The following is a 10,015-nucleotide window of genomic DNA, read 5'->3' as shown; positions in this document are numbered from 1 at the left end:
TATATTAATAACAATGCTGATTAATTTATTTAACATTTTAAAGCATGTAGATTTCTAAGCTTAGGGTTGTACTCTGAGTAATTTACATGTTTCAAAAAAGAAATAATCGTCTTTCTATCAGCAGAAAATTGAGCGTGTTATGTTCAAGCGGTTTCAATTGAAAAATTTGTGAAAAATTTGAAACCTTGGATTTTTATATTCAGTATCGTCTTTCACGGAACATTTTGGTCGAGCATGGTATTTTCGTAAGTCGAAGCCTCCACTAGGGTACCTGTAGACGCTTGAAGCTTGAGTTCATTTATCAAGTCACTTCGGAACAATTTTACCGTATTTTCCGAGTTTGAAATAACCTATATTTTATTTTTGATCATATGACTGCACAAAATCAAATACAATTGGTAGGTTGTGTTACAGGGGCACTCTAAACATGTGATTTCTCCCGCTTTGCCGAACTGGGGTAATCGGAAATTAAGGCCCGGCCGTCTTCATGAACTCTCCTAAACTTTCTGCAAAGACCATGTGATTATTCTGCTCTATGACTTCAGTCATTGAACTCGTCTTATCTTGACAATTCACTTTCACCCACCGGAATGTTGTTCACGTTTGAGCGTGTTGTGCTTCAAAATTAGTTCGGAAAATTAAAGCGTTCAATAAGCCATGCGCTGTTTTTAGCACAAAATTCTCTGGATGTTTTTGTTTATTAAAATATGTATTTGTTATCATCTTATATTAGCTCCTGTAGTTAACAACCAATATTTAAAAGAATTTTTTTCTGGGAAATTTTTGAAATCGAGTAAACAGAACCGTATCGTCAAAATATACCACACTTTCTAATAATGTGACATTGAAAATTTTACCGTTCAGGTATGATCTTTTTTAGTTCTGTTTAAACTTGAATCGTAATTGACGTCCTTAATTGACAAAATTGAATATTAAGCTCTCATTATTATCAATAACACTTCAACTTTAGTACGAATTTTCTACTTCTATAGAAATTGCGTCTGAATTAGCAATTAGTAATTTTCGTCTAATTGCGCGCAAACTCGCTCAATAGCAAAACTCAAATACATTTCATGTTTCGACAGATTTGCGCACAAGACATTATAATACACGTGGACGTAATCAAACACGGAACACAAACAAAACGTGAAAGCGAGTCGCATAAAACACGTTTTGACGTTTCAGTCGTCTTATCGCGTTCTTAACCAAACATTCTACAAACTATTTTCGCCTAGTTAAGTCGCTTCTGTGGGTCACAAACCAAATTCATACCAACCAAAATCATTCAGATATATATATATATATATATATATATATATATATATATATATATATATATATATATATATATATATATAAGCTAAACTTTGCCAACATAGTGTAGGTTTTGGTTTCATTTAGGTTGGTAGCTCTTATTTAGATAATATTATCTCAACGGCAAATTTGACGTGAGATTAAGACAGTTTTATCAGCAGTCAATTTTACTCAGCAAAGTTTAGAAATTAGTATTGTTATTACGTTTAGTTAGCTTGAAATTTGAGAAAACATAACACAGAAAATGAGTTTTGCAAAACTTACAATTCTTGGTTTGCTCTGTGTCGGGTATATTTCTGCCTTTCCCGGAAAACTAGAGTCAAAGCCCAAAAAGCAATCTTTTCTAGAAGAAATTGAAAGCGAGTTTAAAGATGAGTGGAAAATGTGGAAGAATTTATACGAAAAGGAATACGAAAGTTTTGAAGAAGAAATTACAAAGTTTTCAATTTGGTTGAGCAATTTGAGATTCGTGAACAATCACAACTTGTACGCGAGCTTGAACAGGAGTTCCTTCACGACTGCTCTCAATGAATACTCGGATCTGTCCATTTATGACGTCAGAAACACAATGAACGGATATAGGATGGACTTGAAGCATCCTCTGTTCACTTCACCTGAGAACGTGTTCACAAAACCAGAAGTTTCGGTAAGTGTGAATAATTTTTAAGAGAATCTTTAAGAGAATTTTCAAAGTTTTTCGAAATGTTTTTTTCTCGAAATTTTTTAAGGTAAATTTTTGTCAAAGGGTTGATGAAATCAATTTAAAATGAAAAAAAATTAAACCTGCTCCTGTTTGATTTGAGATTGTCCGAATTTCTAAGGCTTGATTTTTTGATATCATGAAAATATTTTAATATGCCAAAAATCTTGCATTTTTGTACATATCTTAGCCTTTTCTTAGAAAAATTCTTGACAAGATATTTATTTCAAATTTTGTTTCACAGTGTATTGTTTGTTTTTTAGAAAGCACCCGCGGAAATTAATTGGGTTGAAAAGGGATATGTGACCGCTGTGAAAAACCAGGGACAATGTGGCTCATGTTGGTCATTCTCAACCACTGGATCTCTGGAAGGACAGCACTTTGCCAGGAGCCACAAACTGGTCTCACTGAGTGAGCAAAACTTGATCGACTGCAGCAAGAGTTATGGAAACATGGGGTGCAATGGGGGGCTGATGGACTACGCCTTCCAGTATGTAAAGGATAATGGAGGAATTGACACTGAGAAGAGCTACCCTTACGAGGCTGAGGATGATAGCTGCAGGTTGGTAGTAGGCTGGGGTTGCACGAATGGTTTGCAATCGATAGTTTGATCGATCGAATCTGAGAGTGGCCGGTCATTAAATAGTTGAAAGGACTATATTCTTTCTATTTTGAACAAAACTGATGAAATTGGAGTTTATACAAGGGGTTCTCTAAATCATTATGTACAAAGAGGTTGGGGACAGAAATGGGCAATGGTCACTGAATAGCAATTGTGACACAGAAAAAGGATTCCAAAGGATTGTTCAAATCAAATACCCAAACTGTCCTTTTTTGTTCGAGCCAGAGCAAAACTAGTCGATAACGATTTAGTTTGATAACAATTTAGAAACGAGAGGCGTTTCTTTATTGTTTATGCAAGCTAAATCTATCAACTGATTAGAATGGGGTTTGTTTTGTACCAAGAGTTATGTGTGTGTAGGTTCAAGAAAGGAAAAATCGGTGCCACTGACACTGGATTCGTGGACATTGCACAGGGAGACGAGGATGCTCTGAAGGAGGCAGTCGGAACCATCGGACCAATCAGCGTCGCCATCGATGCGTCACACATGAGCTTCCAGTTCTACAGTGGAGGTACATATTATTAACTTGCACTGCTGCTGGTAATTGTGTACAAACATACTTTTTAAGGGGATCCTTCGCTCAACATTTGTCCTTTCGTCACATTCATTTTTGTCACTCATCTGCAAAATTGTCTTTTCTCTATTCGTTTAAAAATCTCTACAAATAACATGAAAATTAAAATGAGTTAAAATTAAAGCATATGGGCATTAATTGTATCTCACGATTTCATTGAATTGCAGGGATCTTTCATAAAAAACAATTTACAGTTTTTATCACTACTGTAAAGTATTACCAAAAGTTTTATGAAAATGAATGCTTTTGAAAAACATTTAAGATGTTTAAGATATTAAGAAAATTCCAGTCCTAAAAAATATGACACGCAAACGTGATTTAACGAGATTTGAAATTATTAATGCTATTTAAAGTCCCAACTGTTCCCATTGACAGGTGTGTATGATGAACCCGAATGCAGCCCAACCCAGTTAGATCACGGAGTGCTAGTGGTAGGATACGGATCAGACAACGGCCAGGATTACTGGCTCGTTAAGAATAGCTGGGGTCCTTCATGGGGCGAAGAGGGATACATCAAAATGGCCAGGAACAAAGAAAACCAGTGTGGAATTGCTTCTTCTGCCAGCTACCCACTCGTCTAAATACTACACTCAATGTTACCCTTCTGAAGGAAGAAAAGAACACACTTCGTGTCTTGAGAGATCAACATCAGCAAAACTTCAAAACTTGTGAACTGACTTTTCGTCCATTTTCAAATTTTAAAGTGAAGTGGTTTCACAATTTAGCTGAAAAAAATGATACGAAAACATGGACTGAATTTAGGCATGCAAAAGCTCCAATGCTAATCCCTCCCCCACGACTTTATGAGCACCCTTCACTGTTTCGTTAGCTTATTATCGTAGTATATTCGTTTCCATATTTAGTTGTTCAATCGTTAGTTTAGATAGAGTTGTATTTTAGAAACAGGTATGTATTAATTTAGTTAACGTCTTGTTGTAAAATGCAGTATTTACGTACACTCATACTTTTTGATGAACTGACAGCTGCATAGTGGTTTTCAAAATATAACTTTTGAACTCAAAAATTGTATTTTTATGAGACCGAAAAACTCGACGATGCGAGAACAAATCAATCAGCAATGTCTCGAAAAGTTCAAACTTCTCTTTTTCGCAACAGACACGTTATCTTAAGTGAATTTTCCCACGAATCTGGATCGAGCATAAGAGAGGCAACTGTGTTTACCAAACCTCATTTGCTGCCTGTTTGTTAACGCATGGTATAGGGCCACTTTTGTAACAATTTACAGACAATTTTTGAACGAAAAATTATCAAAGTGAAGTGTAGCACAATGAAATTTTTGAAAGACTAATGGTTAGAATAATAATAATAAATTGTTTTCAAGCAAGGTAGCATTGGTGTACGAACCAGGCCGCACAAAACCGCCACTTGCTTGATAGGTCATCAAAAGGTTCGATGGCCCTATTTAAGTGATGCCAGAAGCAGTACTAAGAAAATTGAAAAAGACAGATAGTCAGATGCTTAAAGTGAAGGGGATTTAAAACAAAATAAAGGTTATATTAAGGCTTTTGAGTTCGCCCAGGCTCAATTTATATAGCAAAGTCTGAAAAAGGCTTATGCGCTGACTTAATTTAGTGGCTACGACTTGTTACGCAAATTTAGTACAGTGCACTTTACTGCCACCCATTTGCTTTTTTAAATACTTTTCAATCATGCAGTTAACTTTGTTTTTTTTTCAGGCAGCTACTTTAATGTGGCAATCACTCAGCAGTGTTATAAGCAATAAATATTCTGCGGTAGATACGCAAACGGGCCAACGTTTTCAAAGAATAACTACACTTCATGTAGATCTAGCTCGTGGATTGACCGAAAAATGAATTTAAATGCCTCTTCCAGTAGTCAACGAAAATTTTTGATGTTTATCGATATCAGCGTAGTGGTTCAAGATGTTTAACCAAAATTTCGAAGCTAATTCTGCAGAGTCAAGTGCCTTTTCTTAAAACGCACACGAGCAAGTTTCAAAATGCCGAAAAAACTGCAGTGCCAGAAGTTCCTAATTACATGGCCAGAAAATACTTCCCTGAAGTTTCTGCAACGCGCAAGCTGCCTGTTCTTCTCCAGTTTAGGTTATTCTGCGGAAGTCTTTTCCAATTTTTGTACGAATTATGTCGATCTGTTACATGATTATCGATAATTGCCGGGAATTCTCAGTGACTTTCAAGAAGAGTCACGTAACCTGTACTTGAAACACCTACAATTTGCTTGAAACGGCTCCAAATATGTGCGTTTTGATATCTGTTGTTTATAGCTTCTTCACAATTTCCAGGATGCTCATTTAAGTATGTTCAAATTCTCTGAAAATTGGTGTGGTGATACGCACAAATATTCTGTAAAAATAGGAAACATAGTAAATATAGGATACAGTATATAATAAAATTAGGAATATAATATAAGTTATAAATTTGAATTACAAAAAGATCATAACAGGCCACAAATCCTTATATATTTTTTAAATACAAAACTAAGATGCTTAGCGACTGTTTTATTACGCTGTCAAAAAACGTAAACTTTTTTAAGTATTTGGGTTCATAATTTAATCATTTTGTGCAAGTACAACTTAATGTCATAAGTGATCTCGCCCATTTAGCAGGGATCTCTAGAAAAATTAATGAGGTTGTATTGGTAACCATTTTAATCACTATTTGGTCTTTGTGATAAACTTTAAGCTTCAATGCCAGACCTGCGATTCGGAATAAAGGCTTATCACTTGTATAACCCGAGTTCTGTCAATTCAGAGCCAATTGAGATCCATCTCATGGCTTTCAAAGCCAGGAAAAATCCAAAAATCTTCCCATGAGAGTGCCGAAGAAAATACCAGATATCATTATTTCATATAGAAACCCCACCGAGAAACAAATCTAAATCTCATCAAACTCAAACTGAATCAAAGACATGTATGAGGTTTATGGTTTCCAGACAAGAAAGATTTTTCAGAAATGGATCTGTAAAAACGTATATTTTACTAAAAACTTTTACCTTAATATCGAAATTAAGAATAAATCTGTTTCACAGTAAACCTTTGAAAATCCTTTTTAACAGCATGTTGTTTTTTGAGTATAAAATGAGCAAAGTGTTGTTTGCTCAATTGATACAAGCTCAAATGATCTCAAATGTACTGGAATTTTTGGTATGGCTTCCAACAACCCATACAACAGTTCATTTTGTGGATCTTAAATACTGTAATAAGAATGGTCTTTCAAAAATTTTTAAAATTTTTTTAGTATCATAAAAAATATGGTACGTTTCTTTGACGGATATGTAACAGACTGTTAATATTTTGCTTCTGTTGTTGAACAGAGGTTTAATGGAGATATACTCTCACTTCATTTCTCCTATAATGAATAGCTCTCTAGATACCCAAGTTGAGATTGCGCTCGAAACTGCCTCTGATCAAACCGTCTTAGACAATAGTGACCTCTGATCAGACTGTCCCAGACCGAAGTGACCTCTGATAAGACTAGTGTGCGCTCGAGGCCAATTGTGCACACGCTGTGTGCTTGAAGCCACCGCTGAATAACCAAGTTTCAGACCGTTGTCCAGACTAAAGTGCTCTCAAAATGTTGCCCCAGACCATCATAAAGATGGATGATCTCTGGTTAGAACATATTGATTAGACAGATTTAGAACATGGTTCAGGTCAACGTTTGCTAAATGAATCAAGCAAACGTTTTTCACCTTAACTTCCGAGCTTTGAAAAAACGTAAAGTCTTTAAGCTTTTTGAGAATTGAACTTTTTCAAAGAGTTAAGCTACTTGTTAAGTTAAAGGGCCTAGAGTTTCTGCGAGAGAGTCATGCTTCTCTGAAAATCTCTGACTGTAACAAGATAAAAAATACAAAAGAGAAATTGCATCGCATTCTGATATTACTTAAATGTGCTCAAAAACCTCCACTGATCAGACTGAAGTGCGTCCAAAAAGTCCTCTGATGAGACGAAATTGCGTTTGAAACGTCCTCTGCTCAGACTAAAGTGCGTTCGAAACGTCCTCTGGCCAAACCAGTGTGCGCTCTAATTGGTCTCTGATCAGACTATTTTGTGCTCTAAGTTGCCTCTTACTGTCGCAGACCGAAGTGACCTCTGATCAGACAAGTTCCAGACCATTATCCAGACAAAAATGCTCTCGAAGCTTTTTCCAGACTCTGTTATTTGAGCGCACTTAAAACACGTGTGCGTTCCAAGATGGTCTGCTCAGAAGTCACTTCGGTCTGGTCACCTCGACCTGGGTAACATTGTAGGCGAATTTCAATCTGAAGTTTACAAACACGGTTCAAAAAAATCACACCTCTAACGCACCAAAAATAGCTTCAAGCACGTGCCAATGTTGTTCTCTTGAAACTCAACTCAGCAAACCGCTGATCCTTAGAAAACTGTCCAGGAAGTTTTATGAACGCCTAGACCTCCTTCAAAGAGTTGGCTAGGAAAAATTGCATGAGTTGATGAATAATTACCTCGAGGAAAACTACATTCGCTAGTCGAACTCTGATGCTTGTCCTGCAAGATCTTGCAATATTCTTGCAAATGACGCTTACCTTGTAAGATCCAAGATCTGGACGCCTACCCTGCAAAAAATTTACAATATCAAGCAGGCTAGACGTCGAAAAACGTTTAAAAAGTGCAATTTTAAAGAATGATTAACTCAAAACTCATATTCACGTATGAGTTCATTCCCGGTTCAATTTAGCAACTCGCTCAAGTTCAAGCTAAGACTAGGTTTCCGGATGTTCATCTAGCAAGGGTCTTGCAAGAGTTCGTCACTTACGTTCAATGCATCAGGGAAGGACCAAACATTTTCGAATTTAACTGCACCGTTCACGTGAAATGGTACTGAGCCACAAACAATAATTGATGTATCTTACCGCTACGATAATGTCTGCAGATATTATGACTAAACCGCTCAGCATGAGAAAAGAATCAATTTGGAACATTACATAATTAATCTAGAGAATTTATTCAGTTGACTCTCAAATAGAGCTTCGTTTATGAAAAAGTAGTGAATTGTCCTCAATATCGCTTTCTGTACGAGGAAAAATCATTTGAATTGGTGTGCAAGTAAAAATAGAAATAGTCATATGTGCTTTTAGAGAAATCATTTCGAAACAAAACTAGATCAAACTTCAAGAAGACACTTTATCGGAACTCTGAAGGCCGCAAATTTTATCAATTTGGCTTTGATGAAAAAGTGAAAAGAAAGTTAAAAACTTGGCAAAATCGGACGCCTATGTTCTGTTACAAGATCGACGTTTATTAAGAATGTTTCAAGACTTCGACTCTCATCTTGCAAGAATCTTGCAAGAGTTCGCCGCTTTTCTTGCAAGAATCTTAAAATCGGCGCTTATATTGCATGATTCGTGAATATCCGACGGCTATCTTGCAAGATCTTGCCAGACTCAAGACTCCTGCAAGATTCTTGCAAGATCTTGAAAGATAGACGTCGGTAATGGACTCTGGTATCGCTCTGTATTTCTCCTTTTTGCCTGGCTTGCCTACAGTGGTGCACTTACCCCGCCAATCTGAGATATCTGAATTTTGAGTGTTTAGACTTTGATGGTCCTGACCTTGAACTCCGGCGCTTATATTGATTTTCTATCTGTAAACGGAGGCCTTCTTCGAATTTCTTAGGAAAAACATTCCATATTCCACTCTAACTTATTTATATCTTTCGAATATAAATTACTAATTTGCTTCATAGAATCATTTTACAGAAAGAACGCAGTTAGTTTTCACTGGTATCAGAGGGAAACGGGCATCTATGCTGGGCTTAGAAGTTTCATTTTTAATAATCGTCGAAACGTTTTTCATTAAATCATTATCAACTACTGCACAGCACAATTGACAAATAGTCCAAACAAATGAAATTGCAAGTTGAGGAAAATTGCGTTCAGAGGAAAATAATGCGATTTTCAAAAGGCGTAGGTTGAACTTCATATTGAAAACATTAAGAGTATTTTAAAATTATTCAGTTTATCTACATAAAATATTGCGCTGCCCGATGATTCGGTGCTCGTGGTTCTTTCAACAACAGTCGTTGGGGTGGTTGGTTATTGTTTTCGTCTGCACATGTTAACACAACTGGAACATCTCTGGCTACAAAATCCAACACTTTCTCATCCCAAAATTTCCGCCTGACTTGAAATACCATATAGGAGCCAATATCCATGCTTCTGTATGTTAGAGTTTGGATCCCTGATGAGCTCTTCCACTCATAAACTTTGACAACCTTAAAAGTTCCGTCCTTGTTTCGTTTCAAAATTTGAACAATTTTGACAGTGAAACTCCAAATCAGCACGAAATCGTCCTCACCTCTCGATACGTTGTCAACAAAATCGATACTCTCCAAACGGTGAACTAAATATGAAATTTCAAACATTTCACGTCCGTAGTAGTTTACGTATAAAATATCTTTGTTGTCTTTAATAATGTGGAAGTCCAAGAAGCCGTTGAAAAAGACTTTGAAATTACGAGGAGAGAGTGAAAGATTCGCTTGCATTTCAAAATTGTGTTCTGTAAAGTGAATTGTTTGAGAGGCTTCATTGTAAATTGCGTCGCCCATTTCCCCCGCGTGGCATAAAAAGCTTTCATCATTATAAATCTTCTCATCAACAATCTCCAATGTCTTCTTGTCTAAATTCAAAACATAACTATTGCTATTAAATCGAAGATAAAATGCATAAGTCGAAATTTGACGGAAACTGTCAGTTTTCTCCGAGCTACTCTCAACCATAAGTGAAATATCCCCCACTTTTGCCCATAATCTGCTATAGTGATCAAACTCCCAAGACAGTAATCTG

The 10,015-nt window shown here is 36.3% G+C and overlaps 1 protein-coding gene across 1 annotated transcript; it reads left to right on the top strand.

Moving 5' to 3' along the window:
* The first annotated feature begins 1,332 nt into the window (after positions 1 to 1,332).
* On the top strand, positions 1,333 to 4,235 carry LOC142347880 (procathepsin L-like). Its single transcript, XM_075399030.1, has 4 exons — positions 1,333 to 1,960; positions 2,278 to 2,576; positions 2,997 to 3,148; positions 3,587 to 4,235. Exons 1-4 carry the CDS (start codon positions 1,559 to 1,561, stop codon positions 3,790 to 3,792), a joined length of 1,059 nt encoding a protein of 352 aa, XP_075255145.1. The 5' UTR covers positions 1,333 to 1,558; the 3' UTR covers positions 3,793 to 4,235.
* Positions 4,236 to 10,015: the final 5,780 nt, after the last annotated feature.

This window comes from Convolutriloba macropyga, chromosome 10 (genome assembly GCF_964194025.1).
Source record: "Convolutriloba macropyga chromosome 10, txConMacr16.3, whole genome shotgun sequence".
Classification (NCBI taxonomy): domain Eukaryota; kingdom Metazoa; phylum Xenacoelomorpha; order Acoela; family Convolutidae; genus Convolutriloba; species Convolutriloba macropyga.
This window is presented reverse-complemented; position numbering and strand designations above follow the sequence as displayed.

Bases quoted from the DNA above. Each gene is read 5' to 3' on its own strand.
- LOC142347880 (XM_075399030.1), top strand. From the start codon at position 1,559: ATGAGTTTTGCAAAACTTACAATTCTTGGTTTGCTCTGTGTCGGGTAT. The intron at 2,577-2,996 runs GTTGGTAGTAGG...ATGTGTGTGTAG, and splicing joins GCTGAGGATGATAGCTGCAG to GTTCAAGAAAGGAAAAATCG. The intron at 3,149-3,586 runs GTACATATTATT...TCCCATTGACAG, and splicing joins CTTCCAGTTCTACAGTGGAG to GTGTGTATGATGAACCCGAA.